This window comes from Eriocheir sinensis, chromosome 2, assembly GCF_024679095.1.
Source record: "Eriocheir sinensis breed Jianghai 21 chromosome 2, ASM2467909v1, whole genome shotgun sequence".
NCBI lineage: Eukaryota > Metazoa > Arthropoda > Malacostraca > Decapoda > Varunidae > Eriocheir > Eriocheir sinensis.
In genome coordinates this window covers 1,044,627-1,067,780 of record NC_066510.1, presented here as the reverse complement: position 1 = coordinate 1,067,780, position 23,154 = coordinate 1,044,627, and the positions used below count along the sequence as shown (strand labels likewise).

General features: G+C 42.1%; 1 protein-coding gene across 6 annotated transcripts in view; it reads right to left on the bottom strand.

Moving 5' to 3' along the window:
* Nucleotides 1–23,154, bottom strand: part of LOC126998371 (zinc finger and BTB domain-containing protein 17-like) — a 130,089-nt gene that overhangs the window by 30,736 nt on the left and 76,199 nt on the right. Inside the window, exons 1-3 of one of the 6 annotated variants that reach the window (XM_050859944.1) lie at nucleotides 13,352–13,520; nucleotides 13,160–13,267; nucleotides 5,704–5,798 (exon numbers count right to left, since the gene is read on the bottom strand). The exons of 4 other annotated variants lie outside the window; for them this stretch is intronic. In XM_050859944.1, the coding sequence (XP_050715901.1) occupies nucleotides 5,704–5,784 (81 nt within the window). In that variant the 5' untranslated portion in view covers nucleotides 5,785–5,798; nucleotides 13,160–13,267; nucleotides 13,352–13,520. Of the gene's footprint in view, nucleotides 1–5,703; nucleotides 5,799–13,159; nucleotides 13,268–13,351; nucleotides 13,521–23,154 lie in introns of those variants that run through there. One more of the 6 variants, XM_050859933.1, reaches the window with a different exon arrangement.

Genomic DNA, 23,154 nt, shown 5'->3' with positions numbered 1-23,154 from the left:
TGTCTCTCCTACAGTCGCTCTTCTTCAATTTCTAACCATTGCCTCTTGTCACACTTCTGTTACGTACCACTAGGTCTTCCCTGTCCAATTTCTCCAATCCCTCTTGTATCCTGTACAATGCTATTAGGTCCCCTCTCCCTCTTCTCTCCAGTGTTGTTAGTCCCAATTTCTCCAGTCTTTCTTCATAAGTACGTTCCCTCAGAGTTTCCGGTAATTTAGTCGCTGCTCTTTGTATTCTTTCCAACTTTCTAATTTCTTTCTTCAATCTAGGTGACCACACTAATGCTGTTTATTCCAGTCTTGAACGTATCATTGATGTTATTAGTTTCTTCACCATTTCTTCATCTAAATAGGTAAATGCTGCTTTTGTGTTTCTAAGAAGATTGTATGTTTCCCCAGTTATCCGGTCTATATGTTTTCCAAAGGATAACTTGTCTGTTAAGAAAATGGAGTTTGGTAAGAGCAGTAGACGAATATCGGGGAACTACTCTGTAAGTAATGAAAAAAAATGAAGAAAAAGATCTGGGAGTGATCATGTTTTTTTAATGATTCTTTCATTACTCAGAGAGTAGTTCCCTGATATTCGTCTACTGCTCTTACCAAACTCCATCACGCTACACTTCTCTGTATTTAATGTCATTTCCCATTTGCATGACCATTCGCTTATTCTATCGAGATCTTGGCTCAGGGCTACACAGTCTTCTTCATTAACCACCCGCCTCATTATTTTAGCATCATCAGCAAACATATTCATATAGCTTGTCACCCCTTCTGTCATGTCATTAATATACAGTCGTCCCTCAAATAGTACGGTCTCGGTTTTATACAGATTGTCATAGAATTTATAGGATTTTTAAATTTCCCGCGCATCATACCAAGTAGCCATGATGTGAACAGCAACACTGTTCTACCAGAATGTCACCCGTACACATCCCATTAGTCCGTGTGTGCACAACCTCAAGAACACTGTTCTGCCAGATTGACACCTATGCGCTTTCCCTCAGTCTGTGTGTGCACAACTTCAAGAACACTGTTCTGCCAGATTGACACCTATGCGCTTTCCCTCAGTCTGTGTGTGCACAACTTCAGCCATGCTTCTCCATCACCACATGACATGAACATGGGCCCCAAGAGACAAGCCAAAACACCTTCTGAAAGCACCCCAAAGCATTCGAGAATGGTGTTCACCTTGCAGAAGAATTCAGATTTAGGAGAAGTTATGTTTTGGGATGAGTTACATTGTGGTAGGGAGAGCCTACCATGTGCATGAGAGCAGTGTTCACTGTATCAAGCGTAGTGAAGAAGAAATTCTTGCTGCAGTAAATGCCAGTGCTCCAAGAGTGTTGCAAGAGTGGACATAAAGGCCGTCCTTTTCTGTTTATTCATAAATTAACCCATTATAAACACATAAATAGGCATTTTCTTACCTTAAACAAGAAATTGGTGGGCAGGAGTGTTTCTATGGGGGGGGCACTAATTTTATACGGATTTTTGAATAGTACAGGGGTCCTGGGCCCCTAACCCCCGTACTATTTGAGGGATGACTGTACAGGTAACTCTCGATTTACGCGAGTATTGCGTCCTTGAAGAGGTCACGTAAATCAAAAACAATGTAAATCAAACAAGAGGTAGGTTTCTGTCGAAAAATAAATACCGTATTTTGCGGCGTATAACGCGCACCCCAAACTTTAAGACAACAATTTTGAAAAAAAAAAAAAGTTCTTAAAATGCTCAGAAATATGTACGGGTTAAAGAACATTGACAATGTACAGTTTCCCGAAATTTATATATTTTTGGTGTAATCTTTACTGCTTGAATTGACAAGTGTCCTTGAGTAAAGCAATGAAAATGGCGGCCGGGCTGGTGTTGTGAGAAATACATCCCCGTACATACTGATGATGCACAGCTTCTGATATCATTATTAGCATATTATTCCCACCATCACTCGTAGGTTATGACAGACAACTAGGCAAGACACAATTCACACGGTTCTGGTGACACGCGGCATGCAGCTGTTTGTTGTTTGGTTTGTAAACAATGCAAATGGCGGCCGGGCGTGAAATAACTCCTCGTACAAGACTCATGATGTACAATTTCTGATATCATATTTACCCCATTATTCTCACTAATATTAATAATTAATAATGACCACATGGATATTTTTTCCAATATGATTCTTTTATGTAGCTTGTACTCCTCCTTAGTCATACAATCGTAAGCCAGCTGTGACATCAAGATCAGGATCATACAAATGGCACCCGACAGGAAAACAGGCAAACAGCATTACAGCAAGGCATGGGCGATCCTCCACCGATTTCATTTTTGTATAGTAGTTATTTGATCGCCCTGTATTCTATGGTAACATATTATAAGACAGCTATGGACTATGAAGGATCATTAACAATAATAAAGGTAAGTTTGCAGTTGTTATTGGATAAGATGAAACACAGACACTTAAAAACACTCCAAAGAAGAAAAAAAATCATTGAAAATTTGTACATTCGGCGCATAACGCGCAGGGCTAAACTTTCAGGCATTTTTTATGTGAAAAAGGTGCGCGTTATACATTCAGTGGAGAGAGAGAGAGAGAGAGAGAGAGAGAATATCCATATCACCGAGATATCCACTCAGGCACTCAGTCTCAGCCTCACTCGTCTGAGAAAGAAATGAGGGACAGCATGAGCGCCTGGCTAGTATTGGTACCGGTACCGTACCGTATAGCTGGTACCATTAGTACCGGTACTGGTACCGTTACCTGCCCACCCCTATCGTTGAGTAACTGGCAGCGTGGGTACTGTATTGTTGTTAAGTGGCGCGCGGGAAGAACTGAGCTCAGCTGTGTGGCCGCGGCACCGTGTGAGTCCAGTTGCGTGAGACATATGGTGGCCACTCCATAAAATATCGCGTATAAGTGGAAAAAATGTGTAAATTAAACATTTATTTGGATTGTGGACCCCGGGTTATTTCAAAAACATGTAAAACAAACTCACGTAAATCGAGAGTTACCTGTATATTACAAACATAATCCGAGCCAACGCTGATCCTTGGGGGACTCCACTAGTCATTTCCATCCAGCTTGATTTATTATCCCTAATTACTGTTCTCATTTCTCTCTTCATCAAAAAGTCCATAATCCAATCCAATATTGAACCACCCAGACCTCCAACATGATTAAGTTTCCATATTTTGTGTGGTACTTTATCAAACGCCTTCTTTAAGTCCAGATACACACAATCTGCCCAACCGTCTCTTTCCTGTATTATATCAATTACTCTTGAATAGAAGCTGATCAGATTAGTTACACAAGACCGTCCTCCTCTGAATCCGAATTGGCTATTTGTTAATATACTGTTTTCTTCTAAATACTCCACCCATCTGTTTTTTATAATTTTCTCACACATCTTTGCCACTACACTTGTTAATGACACTGGCCTATAGTTCAACGGGTCTTCCTTACTTCCTCCTTTATGTATTGGGACGATGTTAGCCCTCTTCCAGTCTCTTGGTACCTTCCCTTGTGCTAGTGAGACATTTTAAAACTCATTAGGAACCATTGCAGATGTTTCTGACAAACAGAAATGACTTCACCATTTCTTGAGTGTGTTAGATCGTATTTGGTGAGTGGCTCACATGAACCAAACCTGGCTCTTGGCTAGAGGAGAGCAGTTGTTTTAAACACTGCTCTCTTCTTGCCATTGGGTATGTTTGGTTTGTATGAACCACTCACCGAATAAGTTCTAACACACTCTAGGAAATGGCGAAGCCATTTTTGTTTGTGAGAAACATCTGCAATGGTTCATGATGTGTCTGGTAAAGTGTGACAGGAAAATTTATTCAAGAAAAGTTGCTCATTTCATCACGATTGAGTCTGAAAAATATAGTTTATAATCTTTGACCAGGAAATTTACTGCCAACAGAGAGCCAAAATTGCAGTGAAACTCAGAAAAAAATTTTTGTATTTTTTTCATTCTGGAATGAATCTCATAGAATAAAAGTTGTAGAAAATCATCTGTATAACTCAACTGTGAAGTCAGATTATTATTTGGACAGACTGTTTGGCTGGAATTCCATGATTCCCCAAAAATTACAACTTCCGCTTCCCACTCCTAGATATTGGTTCATCTAGAAAACCACGTATATAAGTGGAGGTGTCAAGACTATGCTCAGCACACACAGGAGGTGCAGAAACTAAAGGAAGACTGCTGAAACAGATTGGCTGAGGGAATATAATCGCTCTATAGACGCCATGATGCGTAGGCAGGAACTGTAGACTATTTTTAGCATGAAGTCGTCTAAGGGACAAAAGAGGTGCCAGTTAGTCACTTACCATCGACAGATACATAGTTACACGTGCCGTTCAATTTCCAGAGAGCTTCTTGCTCTCTGGCGCTGGAGTCATGCTCGTTGCTTACATCAGTAAAAACTATATGACGCCAGCGGCATCGTCGTCATTAAGGGGTTAATGGCAAAATATTTACAACTATGAAAAAAAAAATGGTAAGTCCATAAGCACCTTTTTCTATATTTGGTACTTGACTAAGTTTGAATCAGCCTTGAAGAATCTTCCAATCTTTGCCTATCTAACCTAGAGTGCTAATACAGTTGTCCCTCAAATAGTACGGGGGTTAGGGACCCAGGATCCCTGTACTATTCGAAAATCTGTATAAAATTAGTGCCCTCCTTAGAAACACTCCTGGGCTGTGTTTGAGAGAGGGAATCGGGACTCTCGGTATGTCCCGAGTGCTCTCAAATGCATGACACGGCAGCACGAGTTGCCAACTCGGTACGTCCGCTAGCTCCCGGCTTTGAGAGGTGGAGCGCCTTCATGCTGTGATGACGTCATCGGCAAATATGGCGGCCCAAACAAACACATATAAGTGTTTCCATTGCATTTCACCTCTCTGTGCCACCATAACCACTGCAGCTTCCTTTTCATCTTCTGTTGTAAGTAGTTCGTCAGCCAAGACAGCTAGTAATGCATGTTAAAGGTCGCCAGGAAGATCAGCGTACGCCATTTTGCTGCGAGTGAGACTCCGTTACCATAGCAACGACGAGGCTTAGTAAAAGGATGGCCTTTATCTCCACTCTTGCAGCACTCTTGGAGCACTGGCAGTTATTGCGCGCAAGAATTTCTTTTACACTGATTTTCAGGGTGTTGGCCCTGAGGGAGTAAGCCATTTCAAAGGCTGTAGTTGGGACCGAAAGGGAAAACTACCTCCCGAACCAAGACCAAGGGAGAAATCCCAGGCCACTTGTGTCATCAAGATCAAGATCAAGATCATGGATACAGTGAACGCTTCTCTCATTCACGTGTTACGTTCTCCTTACGTCAACGTAACTCATCCCAAAATGTAATTTTTCCTAAATCTGAATTCTTCTGCAAGGCGAGCACCTATCTCGAATGCTTTGGGGTGCTTTCAGCAGGTGTTTTGGCAGAACAGTGTTGCCACTCACGCCATGGCTACTTGGTGCGACGAGCAGGAAATTTAGAAATCCTAAAAAAATTCTTTCATGACAATACGTATAAAACCGAAACCGTACTACTGGAAACCATACTATTTGAGGGACGACTGTATTTCAGAATGTTATTATTATTTTTAACTTACATACATTAATGAGGTTTTGGACATAAAAATGTTACATCCAACTATTGTTACCTGCCACAGACAGAATAAGAAAAGGAAGAGTAAGGAGCTGCCTCACCTTTTTCCTTGTAGAGGAAAGCATGCGAAGGAAAGTTGAATGATGATCCCTCCACTTGAGGCACAACACTCCCTCCTCCATCCTGCCGCTGTATTCTGGAAAATGACAATACACTGTTACCAAGCAATTTGGGAATCGACAGTTTTCACAAGATGGTGGAAATTTACCACAAATCAGGTGGCATTAAAAAGTGGCGAATTTCAAAAAGCCGACAAAAACAATCCGTCCTAATTCAGTAATCCTGTCACGTAACCTTAAGACTGACAAGTTGGGGCATGGCTGACAAAATTGGATAATTTAGTATGATGATATGTGGGAACCATAAAAAAATATAGAACTTAAATTTTCAAAAGCTTAATTTTACATCCAGAGAAATCAATGAGCAAAGGTAAGAGGAAAACTGAAAGATGGTCGGGTGAGCATTTTTTTGTATTGGTACACCTGCAACAAATGTACACTTGAAATAAATGATCATTCATCATTTCACTACAGTTGGGTTCTGAACAGCATGAGATCAAAAAGTGCACTTCAGGAAAGCCTCAAGCAGTGCAACCAATACAACAAAATGAATGAGAAACCAATCTACTTGAGAAAATATCAAACAATGCGGCACATAGAGTACGTGCATTCTAAGTACAACTTAACCCTCATGCTCCTTGGCAAAAATGCAAACACTGATTCTGGACCCGTAGACAAACAATGGATGCAATGACCCAGGCACAAACATGTTTTATGCTTACGTGGAAATGCACTCCTTAAACAAAACATAGATGATTATATACAAAATGAAAGCTAAGAATCTCTTATTTTGTGATGACATACCGTATTATAAGGCTTATAAGATGCTGCATCTTGGAAGATGCAGCCTGATTTTGGAAAGAAATTTCTAAGAAAAAAATGGAAAAAAAGACCACCAAAACTCCATTGCCAAATAATTATCTGGGTAGGCAGTGGTCCGAAGTGTCTTTCTGCCGCTCTATTTCCATGTTCTTTGAACACCACAGCATAAGTAAATTGTTTGATGAATTCACCATGGGTGATCATTTTCAGGAATGAAAAGAACTTGTGATATGTGCTACAGCCTGGTGGTAAAGAAATATGTACGGGTTAAAGAACATTGACGATGTAGTTTCCCGAAATTTATATATTTTTGGTGTAATCTTTACTGCTTGAATTGACAAGTGTCCTTGAGTAAAGCAATGAAAATGGCGGCCGGGCTGGTGTTGTGAGAAATACATCCTCGTACATACTGATGATGTACAGATTCTGATATCATTATTAGCATATTATTCTCACCATCACTCGTAGGTTATGACAGACAACTAGGCAAGACACAATTCACACGGTTCTGGTGACACGCGGCATGCAGCTGTTTGTTGTATGGGTGTGGTTGTGTGGTTTTCAAACAATGTAAATGGCGGCCGGGCTGGTGTTGTGAGAAATATCTCCCCGTACATACTGCTGATGCACAGCTTCTGATATAATTAGCATATTATTCTCACCATCACTCATACGTTATGACAGACAACTAGGCAAGACACAATTTACGCGGTTCTGGTGACACGTGGCATGCAGCTGTTTGTTGTATGGGTGTGATTGTGTGGTTTTCAAACAATGTAAATGGCGGCCAGGCTGGTGTTCCGCAAAATAACTCCTTGTACAAGACTCATGATGTACACTTGTCATGCCCCAGGATTTTATTTTCTATTTCCTCTATTTTCCAACACGTCCTCTGCGTGTATCGAAACACACGAGAAATGAATCAAGACAAGGTGAGGGTATTTGCCGGCTGCCTGGGATTGAACCCGCGACCAGCGTGACGGGAGAGCCACTCCTTACCGAGTCGGCCAAAGAGGTACCCCACTGGCTAAGTGGGTTATGGGAGGCTCGTTCATCAGGCATAGTCGCCGCACTACACACTCACCTCCAGAAGTTTGTTTCACTGTTCTGCTTATGTTTGTGTAAACAGGGTTGGTGGCACTGAAGGGGCGGAGTTAGAGCTTCCGAATTCAAGTGTACTTTATTATGGGTGGCAACACAGCTGTTAATGCAACACCCAATATGGAGCAGTAATTGGTTCGAGGTCTGATAATGGAACAATTCATCCGAGATTTTGTGTGACCAACACCTACAGCCTGAGTCAGTCTACAGGTCACATCTACAGTAGATTCGGTGGGAGAATCGTCGGCTATAGGTAATACAGTATTTTGCTTTACAGTCAGACAGTAATCGATGGTCAAAGCTCTGAAACAATTGGAAATTGTTCGAAACAAATGCATACAATAGTATATCAGTATAGCAGCATGTTAGACAAAGCTCAAAATAGTCGGACAAATTACAATCCTAACGACATTGCCGCAGAAAAGTAGCGTCAATACTACAGATGTTACAACAACAAACACCATTAATTTGACACTTCGAGAAAATGGAACTTAGCAAAACAAAAATATGAAGCATCGAACTTATGCCGCCCCTCCCTCACCCTCTACATCCCCTTTCCCCATGGCAAGTGTATACGTTGTAAGGCCTGTAACCACCTTCAGAACAATACATGTGCTACAGCTTCCCTTGCGGAACAATGCCTCGTCGTTGTCGCAACGCCCGTATATCGGAGGAGGATAATGGAGAAACATGAAGCGAACGAAGATCTAATCTGCAGTTATGTCAAACTATTTTGCGTGAATGACAAACTTTATTGCTACGGTGGTATAGTTCGGGACTCTGTGATATTAATGGTGACCACTTTTTCTATTCCTCATATCTGTCAATTTATAATGCAAAATCCTGTACAGGTAACTCTCAATGTACGCGAGTATTGTGTCCTTGAAAAGGTCGTGTAGATCAAAAACAATGTAAATCAAACAAGAGGTAGGTTTCTATCGAGAAATAAATATTCACTTCATTTAGTTGAGAGAGAGAGAGAGAGAGAGAGAATATCCATATCACCGTATCACCGAGATATCCACTCAGGCACTCAGTCTCAGCTTCACTCATGTGAGGAAGAAATGAGGGACACCATGAGCAACTGGATAGTATTGGTACCAGTACCGAGCAGTCTGGTACCGGTACCGTACTGTATAGCTGGTACCGTTAGTACCCGCACTGGTACCAGTACCAGCCCACCCCTATTGTTGAGTAGCGTGGCAGCGTGGGTACTGTATTGTTGTTCACGTGGCGCGTGGGAAGAACTGAGCTCAGCTGTGTGGCCGCGGCGCCATGTGAGTCCAATTGCGTGAGACAACTGGTGACCACTCCATAAAATATCGCGTATGAGTGAAAAAACACGTAAATTAAACATATATTTGGATTTTGGACCCCGCGTTATTTAAAAAACGCGTAAACCAAACTCACATAAATCGAGAGTTACCTGTTTTATGTGATGTCAAGAATCAATACTTTCATCAATGCTGGCTGTCCACCAACACGAATTCCATGAGTTCAAGAAATCTCGGATGAAACACTGATACGCATTCCATTTTCAGATTCCGAATTATACATACACGTGACGTCAAAAACCCGACTCCCTTGTTATCTCAAAATACGTCCTTGGAAAAAGGAAGAAAACAGGAAGAGAGAACAGGTCACTTTAAAGCCACAGATGAAGCCTTACGGTTGGCTGAGTTCTGAAAACACGCATATGATTCGCTAGGAGTCCAATGACGTCATCACCGGCGGTAACCCAATCAGCGGCCTCACTGCCTTAAGGCAGTGTCACACTGGCCGTTTTCCTCTAACCGTTGTTGCTACTGGCAACGCCCGTACGCCCATCTGGGAGCGAGTTGTCGGTTGTCCGTAAGCTGGTGGGACACCAACAGCTGACACAGCCATCTTGTGCCGCAAACCACACGTCTGACAATGCTAGGTGAGTTTTTTTTTAATTTTTGAGTTGTCTGATGCAATTTTTTCACCTCATAGTATAGTGTATGGTGATTGTGAATATGTCGTGACTTTGCTGGTGAAGGTTTCCATGGCGAATATGATCATATTCAAAAGACATTAGCATGGAAAGATATTGATGTGCTGAGTTTTTGTGTTCGTGCGAATCCCGTAAACAAACATGTGGGTAGTTCATGATTCGTACAGCTAGTCAACACAATTTTTTTTTTTTTAATTTGCAGAAAATAGACAAATAAAGATAATGTTATGGAACAAGTCCTGTTTTGTTGAAGTGACATTGGTAAATATTACGGAACAAGTCCTGTTTTGTAGAAGTGACATTGGTAAATATTACAGAACAAGTCTTGTTTTGTTGGTGACATTGGTAAATATTACAGAACAAGTCCTGTTTTGTTGAAGTGACATTGGTAAATGTTTTAAATGCAAAAAAGAGTTAAAAGTGCTAATTAAAGTAAATATCTTAACACAAAGTTGACAGACATTTTTGATATTATATGAGTGCATTTTCATTATTTTCTTTACATGTGTAGCATTACTGAGTAATATAATTTGTTGTATAAGTGTAGGGCATTTTAGAATTCATGTTTATATTTAAAAAAAAATTCTAAAAAATTAATATACATATTCATACTTATTCCGTATTAAATGTAATTTTGTAGTTACTTTTTGGATATTATATGTCTTTCTATAACATCTGCATATTATTTAGTAGTATTAGAACCTTACATATCATTTCTGGAACATTTTTGTGTAAAGCATGGTTACATTTCATGAGCGTAGAAAATGACCTAGAAATTTCAAGTTAAAACTGTCATCATTTGAAGAATTGGAAGTCCAAATAATCTAAACTGATATCTCAAAGGAAGCCAAAAGCCTAAGGATTACTTTAGGCATTTGGGTTTGAGTCTTGGTGCAAAGCCAGAATTTTAAGAAATTTATTTTAAAAAATTGTACAGACCGTGAACACCTTGTGTACGAGCCGTGACCCCCTGGTCATAAGCCGTACAGCAATTGAAAAAAAAAAAGAAAAAAAAATCTTACAATGGAGAAAAAAATATTCTCTGGGAAGCTCAAAAGATATGCATAAAGGAAGCCCATTACCTGAGGAGCATTATGTACTCTTTGTTTTGCCTGTTTGGGCAAATACAGATTTTTAATGAATAGTTTCCCACTAGTAGTACGGGTTGTGTCCACCTCACCCTACTATATATTTCCTACTTACCTTCAAACACCCCAGAATGCCATAGGAAATAGTGTACAGATCAAAACAACTGTGAAAATAGCCATGACATTTGCGACAAACCAGTGGCTCACCATCATAGTCCAGTCCATCGCCACTCACCAGTGACAACAACAGTGCAGCGTGAAGCATGTCACACATATCCATCATAGAAAAACAACTAAACTTTAACAAATCTAACCAAAGCAAATCTAAACCAACCTATCCATATCTAACCTAACCCTCACTCAACCATGAATTCAATATCAACCTATATGTAACCTAATAAGGGGTTCAAGATTGGCATGGTCGTATCACAACTATTATTCAATTGCACAACAAATGATGCTTCACAACAATCCCATGAACTTAAAAACTATGAAAGGGAAGAACATCAAAAATATAAAGCCCCACCAAAGTAAGTCAAAACCAAACACATGTCAGATTAATGTGAAACACAGTGAGACGGGTGTACTTCTGGAATAATACAGGGCGGTTGAAGAGGGCAAAGGGGAGATAGGAAATGAGATATGAAAGGGAACAAACACAATCTTTACCCAAACGCAGCCTTAAAACATTCAAATAAACAAGCAACCTATTAAATACAAGAAGAAAAAAAAACAAATGAAATCGACAGTAGAGGAAATATTTACCCTACAGATAAAACACCTGGACAACAAACACATCAGGTAAGCTGCAAAACACTAATATATTATTTCTTTTTCTAGGGGACCTGCAGAGGGCCAGTCTCGGGTGGCATGATATACGGGGGTTGTGCGGGGGATTCCAGGGGCCAGGACAGGATTAGGATAAGGGTTAGGATGAGGAAAGGTATTGGGACATGGTGAAGGGCCAGGATTAGGGAGATAATGACTGATGATCCTATTCCTAAATGTATCAAGAGTGGGGCTAATAATTAACTACATGAGATGGGAGACGATTCCACTCTTGGATGCTGCGGGGAAAGAATGAATATGTGAATACACTAGTCTTAGTCTGGTAAGTGTGGTACTTAAGGTTGTGGCTGCCTCTAGTGGATCGTGTAGTTGTCGGGTGTAAATAAGTGTCTTTGTTTATGTCTACTAAACTGTTAGTGATTTTATACAGCATTTGTTGTCTGTGTATTTGTCTTCGTGTTGCTAATGGGTCTAGTTTTATGTCTTGTATAAGCAAAGTGACTGATGTGGTGTGTCTGTAATCACGTCTGGCCCATCTTGCAGCTTTGTTTTGTATGGCCTCTAATCTATTTATGTTATTGTTAGTGTGTGGGTCCCAGACGGTGTCACGATATTCTATGTGTGGCCGAACGAGTGTCTTATGATAGAATTTTGATGTTTGTGTTACAGCTGTTAAGGTTCCTATGCAGGAACCCCAGGGCTCTGTGAGCTTTGGCCCTGATGCTGCTCACGTGTGTGTTCCACCGCATGTCTGCTGAGATGTGTACGCCCAAGTATTTGTGTGAAGAGACAGTGTTCAGGTTTGTGTCAGGGAGTTTGTAAATGAAGGGAATAGGTTTGTTAGTACGGGTGAAATGGCTGTGAGGGCATTTGTCTGGTCTAAACGTCATCTGCCACTTGGCTTCCCAGTCTTCAAGTGCAGCTAAATCGTCCTGTAGTCGAAGACAGTCATCCCTATCTAAAATGGGTCGATAAACTAAGCTGTCATCTGCAAAAAGTCTAGTAGTAGAGGTAAGTGATAGTGGGAGACCATTGATGTAGGAAAGGAAAAGAAGGGGGCCCAAGACGGTGCCTTGAGGTACCCCAGAAGTTACAGGAATAGATGAGGATTGACTACCATCAAGAACAACTCTTTGCTTGCAGGGAGTCAAAAACGTGGTACTACAGTTAGTAAGTTGTCCTCGTATGCCATAGAATTCTAATTTAGCTAACAGTCTTTGGTGGGGAACTTTGTCGAAGGCTTTGGCAAAGTCAAGTATTATGGCGTCAACTTGTTTAATTTTGGGGTTGTTAAGGGACTGCAAAATGTCGTGTGTGGTCACAAGTAATTGAGTCTCGCACGAATGTTTGGGCCGAAAGGCGTGCTGACTGTCAGTCAGAATGTTTTGCCTATCAAAGTGGTCCATTATATGTCTATGAAGTATATGTTCTAAAATTTTGCAGGGAACTGAGGTTAGCGAAATAGGTATATAATTAGCAGGGAGGGTTCTGTCTCCGGATTTAAAAATTGGTGTCACATTTGCCAAAAGCCAGTCTTGAGGGAGTTCTCCAGTTTGTAATGTCTGTGAGAATATAACCTGAAGGATAGGTGCAAGAATGCAAGCATTAGCTTTTAGGATCCTGCAGGGTAAATTGTCTGGTACAGAATTAAAATCAACATTACCTTTGAACACAGAGGGAACAGTTCAAGGCTGCAACAGCTCCTCAGATGCACAAAAAACGTTGATAGCTGCTCTTCAAACGTTGTGGACTGGCTGGCAAACGTTGTGGACTGGCTGGCAAACGTTGAGGTTGGCTGGTAAACGTTGTGGACTGGCTGGTAAACGTTGTGGACTGGCTGGCAAACGTTGTGGACTGGCTGGTAAACGTTGTGGACTGGCTGGTAAACGTTGTGGACTGGCTGGCAAACGTTGGGGTTGGCTGGTAAACGTTGAGGTTGGCTGGCAAACGTTGGGGTTCGCTGGTAAACGTTGTGGACTGGCTGGTAAACGTTGTGGACTGGCTGGCAAACGTTGAGGTTGGCTAGTAAACGTTGTGGACTGGCTGGCAAACGTTGGGGTTGGCTGGTAAACGTTGAGGTTGGCTGGCAAACGTTGTGGACTGGCTGGCAAACGTTCGGTGTAGACGGTAGTGAAGGGCCGAGGTTATTTTTTTTCTCTTTCTCGTGTCTCAGCAGACGTCCACGCCCGCCCTTCCCGCTGGCACACTCCTCACCCTCTGTGCATGGCCGCCAGGGCGTGCTGGAGGGATATCAAGGCCTCCTACACACTAAATTGCAAGGGAGTGGAATTACAGCGTCCCCCTCTGGCCGCGTCCCTCCTTTTCTTCTTCTTCTTGTGGCTGCCCCGGAGGAGGAGCAGTGTTGCCATCGATAATTTTTAGTCACGCTACATTTACCATAAAAAATCGCTAATTATGGCCCCAAGTCGCTATATTTTAGGCACTGCAATAATTAACTATACCCTCCAAATATTCCTAAATAGGCCGGTGACTGCATACTTTCTCCTCAGTAAACTTGTGATGTAGCTACCAATCATGCTTGATACAGTGGGTGGTATTTCATAATTGAAACACGATTTTTCATTTCCTCGATCTTGACTTAATCCTGCACGTATTAATTGCCAGAATTACATTTGCCATCTTGGTTTGGGGTAGGTCCAACTCAGCAGAGGTGGGCGCGGTACTGAAAAATCAGTATAGTGCGGTTGCGGTAGTGCGGTACTTTTTCCGGAGTAGTGCGGTTGCGGTAGTGCGGTCCCATTTTTTTTCTTTCCCAGTGCGGTACGCGGTGTGCGGTACTGCGGTAGCGGTAGTCACTAGTCAATATAAAAAAAAATACTTCAGTGCCTATCCTGGCTATCCATTGACTATCTAATAACTTGTGAAAAAAAAAAAAAAAAAAAAAAGAGGAGGACTGGGGGAGGGAGAGAGGGAGGCAAGGGAGGAGGAAGGGGGGGACAGGGGAGTAGAGGACGGGAAGGGGAGGAAGGGGAGGGAAGGGAATGCATTAACTTTCCGAGGGAGGAGGGAGGGGACAGGGAAGAGGGAGGAGGAGATCAGCGTCATGTGTGAGAGAGGAGGAAGTAGGGGGTGGGAAGGAAGGAAGGAAGGAAGGAAGGAAAGAAGAAAAGAAGGAAGGAAGGAAGAAAGGAAGAAAAGAAGAAAGGAAGGAAAGAAGGAAGGAAGAAAAGAAGGAAAGAAGGAAGGAAGGAAGGAAGGAAAGAAGGAAGGAAGGAAGGAAGGAAAGAAGGAAGGAAGGAAGGAAGGAAAGAAGGAAGGAAGAAAAGAAGGAAGGAAGGAAGAAAGGAAGAAAAGAAGGAAGGAAGGAAAGAAGGAAGGAAGGAAAGAAGGAAGGAAGAAAAGAAGGAAGGAAGGAAGGAAAGAAGGAAGGAAGAAAAGAAGGAAGGAAGGAAAGAAGGAAGGAAGGAAAGAAGGAAGGAAGGAAGGAAGGAAGGAAGAAAAGAAGGAAGGAAGGAAAGAAGGAAGGAAGGGTGGTGCGCCAGCTGCAGTAGCACTAGCCAGGGAGGAATGGTAGGGAGGATATGGGGAAGGGAGGAAGGGGAAGGGGAGGCGGGGAGGAAGGGGAGGAATTCTCCGGCGTTTGAGCGAAAACGAAAGATTACTAATATAGGAAAGTCATGACGGGAACAGTGAAACACTATTCAAACTGTCCAACATGTTAACACAAAACACATCAACTGCAACTGGTAATAGCGAGACCTCGACCGTGGGGAACAAAGAGACCATAATATGGTTCTATAGTCTCCTTGGTGGGGAAGCGCTAAGCGCTGGCGTCTCAGGCCTCAGCAGGGATGGCCCGAGCGGGGGGGGTGGGGGTGGGGGGGGGTCACCCCCCCCAATGTTTGGTCGGAGTTGGTCAAAAAGTCCTAGTGAGTTGGTCAAAAATTTGAGGTTTTTTTTTTTTTTTTTTTTTTAGGCAGGAATGGCCACAGGCGGGGAGGGATCAGGGAGCATGGATGGCCCGACTGCGCTATTCGGAACTGTATACTGGCTCAGTATCATCACTCTTGAACCAGCCTCCTGCAGGGGTTAGCGCTGGCTATGTTTGGGTGATCCTCCAAATCCTTCCATGCACATTATGTGCTCCAGGTGGAGCAGATACCACGTGGAAAATTCAACGAAGAGATAGTTATAATAATAATAATATTAATAATAATAATATATTATTATTATTATTATTATTATTATTATTATTATTATTATTATTATCAAACAATCTTGATCTTGGCTACATTGAAGAGAGAGAGAGAGAGAGAGAGAGAGAGAGAGAGAGAGAGAGAGAGAGAGAGAGAGAGAGAGAGAGAGAGAGAGAGAGAGAGAGAGAGAGAGAGAGAGAGAGAGAGAGAGAGAGAGAGAGAGAGAGATTTACATAGATTTATAGAAAAATCAGACTAATATTAGACTCTATGGTCCAGACTTGGTGGTCTGTCCCAAACCCAAGTGATTTTACATTAATCAGAAGACTCCAAAACGTTGCATTTCTATTCTGAAGTTGATATTGAAGTTGAAGGAAGGACGGTCGAGCTTTTATTTTGAAGGAGTCAATCGTGTTACACTGACCACTGATTGTGGGAAGTTTATTCCATTCTGCACTACAACGTTTGTGAAGAAAAATTTGCTGCAGTCTGAATTTACTTGTCTACATCTGAGTTTACGCCATTGTTCCTCGTGCAAAGTGTCAATGATCATAAACATGATCTGGCTCATATTCAGAAAACCAATAATATTTTAAACATTCGACTGCTTTTCCTCGGAGGCGACGTTTCGAAGAGAGAACATGTTATGGGTAGAAAAGCTCTTTCTTCGTAGGATTTGTTGCGCAAGGAAGGGATCATTTTCGCACATAGAAAATCAGACCACAGACCCCATGGTCCAGACTTGGTGGTCTGTCCTTAAACCCAAGTGATTTTACATTAATCAGAAGACTCCAAAACGTTGCATTTCTATTCTAGTTGATATTAAGTTGAAGGAAGTGACGGTCGAGCTTATTTTTGAAGGAGTCAATCGTGTTACACTGGACCACTGATTGTGGAAGCTTATTCCATTCTCGCACTACAACGTTGGTGAAGAAAAATTTGCTGCAGTCTGAATTTACTTGTCTACATCTGAGTTTTACGCCATTGTTCCTCGTGCGCAAAGTGTCATCGATCATAAACAATGTTGATCTGTCTACATTCGTGAAACCATTAAGTATTTTAAAACATTCGATCAGTTTTCCTCGGAGGCGACGTTTCTCAAGAGAGAACATGTTAAGGGTAGAAAGCCTTTCTTCGTAGGATTTGTTGCGCAAGGAAGGGATCATTTTCGTTGCCCGACGCTGAACACCTTCTAATTTAGCAATGTCCTTTGCATGGTGAGGAGACCAAAACTGTACCGCATATTCCAAGTGGGGTCTGACTAAATTGTTGTAGAGCGGGAGTATTATATCTTTATTCTTGAATACAAAGTTCCTTTTAATGAAGCCCAACATTCTGTTCGCTTTATTTGCTGCATCGATGCATTGCTGTGAGAGAGAATTACATAGAATTACATATATAGAAAATCAGACCACACAGACCCCATGGTCCAGACTAGGTGGTTTGTCCTTAAACCCAAGTGAATCTACACTAATCAGATGGCTCCAAAACGTTGGTTTTCTACTCTAGTTAATATTAAGTTCAAGGAAGTGACGGTCGAGCTTGTTTTTAAAGGAGTCAGTCGTGTTACACTGGACCACTGACGGTGGGAGCTTATTCCATTCTCGCACTACAACGTTGGTGATGAAAAATTTGGTGCAGTGTGAATTTACTTGTCTACATTTAAGTTTTATGCCATTGTTCCTCGTTCGCAAAGTGTCATCGATCATAAACAATTTAGTTCTGCCTACATTCGTGAAACCATTAAGTATTTTAAAACATTCGATCAGTTTTCCTCGGAGGCGACGTTTCTCAAGAGAGAACATGTTAAGGGTGGAAAGCCTTTCTTCGTAGGATTTGTTGCGCAAGGAAGGGATCATTTTTGTTGCCCGACGCTGAACACCTTCTAATTTAGCAATGTCCTTTGCATGGTGAGGAGACCAAAACTGTACCGCATACTCCAAGTGGGGTCTAACTAAACTATTGTAGAGCGGAAGTATTACATCTTTATTCTAGAATAAAATGTTTCTTTTAATGAAGCCCAACATTCTGTTCGCTTTATTTGCTGCATCGATGCATTGATGTGAGAATTTCAGGTTTGACTCGATTTGGACCCCCAGGTCCTTAACCCATTTAACGCTTATGAGTTTAACGCCGCGCATTTCGTAATCGAACTTCTTATTTTTTGTTCCAACTTGAAGGACCTGGCACTTGTCTCCGTTAAAGGGTATCTCCCATCTATCCGACCAAGCTGAAATTTTATGCAAATCCTCTTGGAGGCTTTGCCTGTCTTCGTCAGTGAGAACCGAGTTACCAATCTTTGTGTGGTCTGCAAATTTACTAATGCGATTATTGAGTCCAACATCCATATCGTTGATGTAAATAATGAAGAGCACTGGGCCAAGAACCGAGCCCTGAGGGACGCCATTAGTGACCGGCGCCCACTCTGAGTCAAATCCGTCAATCACCACTCTTTGTTGTCTGTTGCTCAACCAATTCGCGATCCATTGGTTTACTTGACCGTCAATACCTATTTGCTTTAATTTATAAAGTAATTTATGACGTGGGACTCTATCAAACGCTTTCTGAAAATCAAGATAGACTACGTCCAATGATTTGGTTACGTCATAAACTGAGAAGAGGTCGTTATAAAAGGTCAATAGGTTTGATAGGCAGGATCTTTTGTTACGGAAGCCATGTTGTGAATCCCCAATTAATGAATGGCTTTCGAGGTATCTCACAATTTTGTCTCTAATTATGCTCTCAAGTAGCTTACCTACAATTGAAGTTAGACTAATGGGTCGGTAGTTACATGGTATTTTTTTGTCTCCTTTCTTAAAAATCGGTGTCACGTTAGCCTTTTTCCTATCCGAAGGGACGATGCCTTGTCGCAAGGACATATTGAATACGGTTGTGAGGGAGGAGAATATTTCGCTCTTTGTTTCTTTAAGCAGTATAGGATATACTGTATCGGGTCCGGGACTTTTATTTGTTTTAAGTGAATGGAGAGCTTTAAGGACTTCATCGGTTGTTATTTCAAAATTAGGCAATGCATGCTCTAGATTTCCATTAGTACTGGTGCTGGTGGTAGTGGGAGGAAGACTGTTAGTATTAAACACCGAGGAAAATTAACTGTTTAAGAGGTTTGCAATGTGTTGGCTGTCAGTCACTAGTGCACCGTCGCTGTTTGTTAAAGGTCCAATTCCACTTCTGATCGCCTTTCTGTTGTTTATGTAACTGAAGAAGGATTTCGGATTATTTTTACAGTTGGGTGCAATATTTTCTTCATATCTACGCTTTGCCTGACATACTAATCTTTTTACTCGTCACCTTGCATCGTTATAAAGTCTAATGTTTTCGGGCGTGCTTTGTTCTTTCTTTAACCTGTAAAACAATTTTCTCTCCTTCACTGAGTGTTTAACTTCGCTATTAAACCAAGGTGGGCTTTTATTAGTGTTAATTCCCTTCTCGCACAAGGGGACGAATGTGTTCTGCTGAGTGAGTAAGTGATTTTTAAAGCTTAGCCAGGCTTCCTCTACATTGCCGTCATCTGATAGTTGTATTTCTGTTAGTTTTTGTCGGATTTCTACGAAGTTAGCTCTTATCAAATTGGGCACCTTTACCTTATTTTCAGTCACTGATGTTTGAGCTCTGAAGTCGACGCGCACTAATTTATGATCGCAAGAATCGAGGTGTTCTCCTACCGTGACATTACTGACTAGGTTATCTTAGGTAGTTATAACAAGGTCGAGTATGTTATTTTGTCGAGTTGGTTCAGAAACCATTTGGCTTAGATAATTTTCTTCTAAAAATTCGATCATTCTATGTGACTCGCCTTCTGTACCTGACAGTGTCGCCCAGTCGATATGGGGGAGGTTAAAGTCTCCTAATATCAGTGAATCGTTGTTATTAAGTGACTGCCTTAAAACGCTGTACATTTCAAGGTCGTCATCGAGTGATTGCCCGGGAGGCCTGTAGGTGACAGATATATTTAAATTGACTTTTGCAATGTTTACTCGCACGCACAAATGTTCAACGTCACTGTCTCTTGGTGTTTTGTCAGTGGGTTGCAAATAGCTTTTGACATAAAGGGCGACGCCACCGCCTCTACGGTTTACACGATCTTTGTTGAAGAGTCTGTAGCCATCTATGTTGTATTCGGAACTTAAATCAATATTTGTGGTGTCGATAAATGTTTCGGTTATAGCAATTATGTCAAAATTTTTTGTTAGAGCAAGACATCTCAGTTCATCAAATTTGTTTCTTAGGCTACGCGCATTGAAACTAAGGATTTTTAGGTTATCTAGAGGCTTGGTAATAGAGGTGGTGGTACTTGCGGGATCACGGTTACGGGTTTGTTGCGATGCATGGCGTCTATTTATACGGGCGGGGTGGAGGGACGTGGCTGAGGGTCGTTTTTTGATCGGGTGTCACGTACTGTGTCGCTGAGGAGCCTTCCGAATCTGGCTACCCCGATGGGAGACAGGTGTATTCCGTCCCTGTGGAAGGGCTCATTTTGTCCGTATAAATTGTCTCAGGCGTTGAAGAACTCCACGTCAAGCTCTCTGCAAAGAGTCTGTAAGCGGTTGCTTAGGCTGAAGGCGTTACTGAAGAAGTCGCTCTCCGCCCACGTCCGTGGTAGAACTCCTGAAATCAAAATGTTAGGGGATTTAGACTTATACTGCTGGATGAGCCTACGGTACTTGTCCAGGAGTTCCTCAGACCGGGTCGTGGTGACGTCGTTCGTACCTGTGTGAATAACAAACAGTGAATCATTAGTAGCCTGGGGGGAGATCTCCTCAAGAGCAGCAGTTATATCGTCGATCCTAGCACCAGGATAGCAATAGTTCCGTCTTCGACGAGGAACTCTGCCGCAGAACTCAACTACCTGCTGGCGAATCATGGAGTCACCCATCAGGAAGGTGCTCTTCTGTTCGTCCTCCTCCTCCAGAATGGCAAACATATTGAAGCAATGAACGAAAAGCTACCGTTACAGGTACTACACTTCTTAGGCGCCATCTTAGCTGAAAGTGATTAATGATTGCCTGAAATGAAAGAGATAAAAACACAGAGTGAAGGGGATTAGGAAAGGTGAGGTGAGTGAGAGGGGGTTTAGGAAAGAAGGTAAAGTGAGAGAGAGGAGGAGTAGGAAGGGATGTGAGGTGAGTGAAGAGGGGGAAAGAGAGGGGTGAGTGAGGTGTGTGATCAAGGATGGTTAGGAAAGAGGTGAGGTGAGGTGTGTGAGATAAAGGAGGGTTAGGAAAGAGGTGAGCGAGAGGGGGGGGCTTAGAAATATGGGGAGGGGAGGGAGGCGTAGGAAGGGATAATCCTCTAGGGCAGGGATTCTCAACCTTCCTCCATAATTTACCCCCTCTACCTGATCTATTTCATCGTTTACGCCCTTACAAAAAAATCATTGCCATCATAAAGGCACTGAAAATTAGAAGATAGGAAAACATATCTATTATTTACCTTTTGCACAAAATATATTATACTTTGATAGAGAAATTATACAGGCCATTCATATCACAAAAAAAAAAATATTAATTAATACACAATTATTGCAGTTATGTACCCCATACCATTTAATTTTTTACCCCCAAGGGGTAAATTTACCCCTGGTTGAGAATCAGTGCTCTAGGGGATTTGTAGTGAGGAGGAGCAAAGAGGAGGTGAAGTGAGCGAGGGTGGGGGGGCTTAGGTGAGGTGAGGGAAACGGGGGTAGGAAGGGTTAATCCTCTACGGGATTTAAAGAGGGTGTAGTGAGGAGGAGCAGATTGAATCCTCAGGGGAATTCAAAGGGTGAGGTGTCGGCAAGCACAACGCAAAAAAACACTCGAGAAACACACGAGAAACTCACGCAACCCGACACACCCAAATCACACGTGAAAACACTCGGGATCACAGCAACACACGAGAAACAGTCAGAAATTAAAGCATAAGCACGATTCAACACCCCCAAGTCACTCGCAAAAACATCGGAAACACAACAACACACTCGAAACACTCTGATACCCACGTAGAACACTCGGAAACAGCCAAATCACACGCAAAAACATCGGAAACACAACACACTTGAAACACTCTGAAACCCACGTAGAACACTCGGAAACAGCAAAATCACAAGCAAAAACACCGGAAACAAAACAACATACTCGAAACACTCTGAAACCCACGTAGAACACTGGGAAACAGCCAAATCACACGCAAAAACACCGGAAACACAAATCACAGAAGCAACCACAGGCAGACACACTCACAGAAACCGCAAACGAACACACATGAAACACGCGTCGGGAAATCACAGGCAACACACAAGGTTCACAAGCAAGAACACACAAACACACGTGAAAGGAAACGCAAACACAAGAGCACAACGAAAACACAGGGTTGACAAGGCGGGTAACGCGGGTAAGCGAGGCTGTGGCGACCGCAGCGGGGTGAGGTCACGTCCGTCTCTCAGGAGAGGTCGGGGTGAATGTGAGAGAGAGAGAGAGAGAGAGAGAGAGAGAGAGAGAGAGAGAGAGAGAGAGAGAGAGAGAGAGAGAGAGAGAGAGAGAGAGAGAGAGGATAGAGAAGTTACAATGAAGTTTAAAAACAGATATAGTATATACTATGGTCTATGTTATGCATCAAAGAAAAAATTGTACGGGACTTGAGATTGAGCGGCGATCATGTTAGTGCTTGCTTGTACTGTTGTACATTGCCATGTACAGAGCAAGGCAAGTATACTTGCTTTGCATGTACAGTCATCGTCAGAGGCAGTCATGGCGTGCCGCCTTGGGTTGAGTAACTAACAGATTTACTCTGAGTTATTCATTTAGTATTTAATTTTGAACAATAACTGAAAAGTCAGAATGATTGTATCACTGATTCTAATGACTGACACCGATTAACTGATTGAGTCCGATTCACGGTAAAAAAAAATAATAATAATAATAATTATGTGAGCATGCCGCGCTGCAAATGTCTTCGATAGTTTTCTATGTACCGCAAAAAGTACCGCAGGATATTTTAGTGCGGTCCGCGGTAGTGCGGTAATATCATTAAGGTTGCGGTAGTGCGGTACTTTTTTTGTGATGCGGTACTACCGCACTACCGCACCAAGTACTGCACTTGCCCACCTCTGCAACTCGGACCATCTCCAACTCGGACCATTCTGAAATACCAACCTCGGACAATCATCTCAACCAACTCGTACCATTAATCTGAACGACCAAGTCGGACCATCATCTCAACCAACTCGGACCATTCTGAACGACCAACTCTGACAATTTTTATTACAAACTTGAACCATCGTTTATTCCAACTCGAACTCAAGATCCAAACCTTAGGTGAATCATCCGTATCATCTTCTCACCCTAGCTCATGTCCAGCCCAGGTTTCATTTCTAGACCGTAGTAAGCACATCATGGACAAGTATTTTGACATAGTGCGTCCGCGACAGGTGAGATTACAGCTTTCTGTGCAGTTTTCCTGATTTATTAGTATATCAAGGAAATTAAACATATAAGTGTAAATT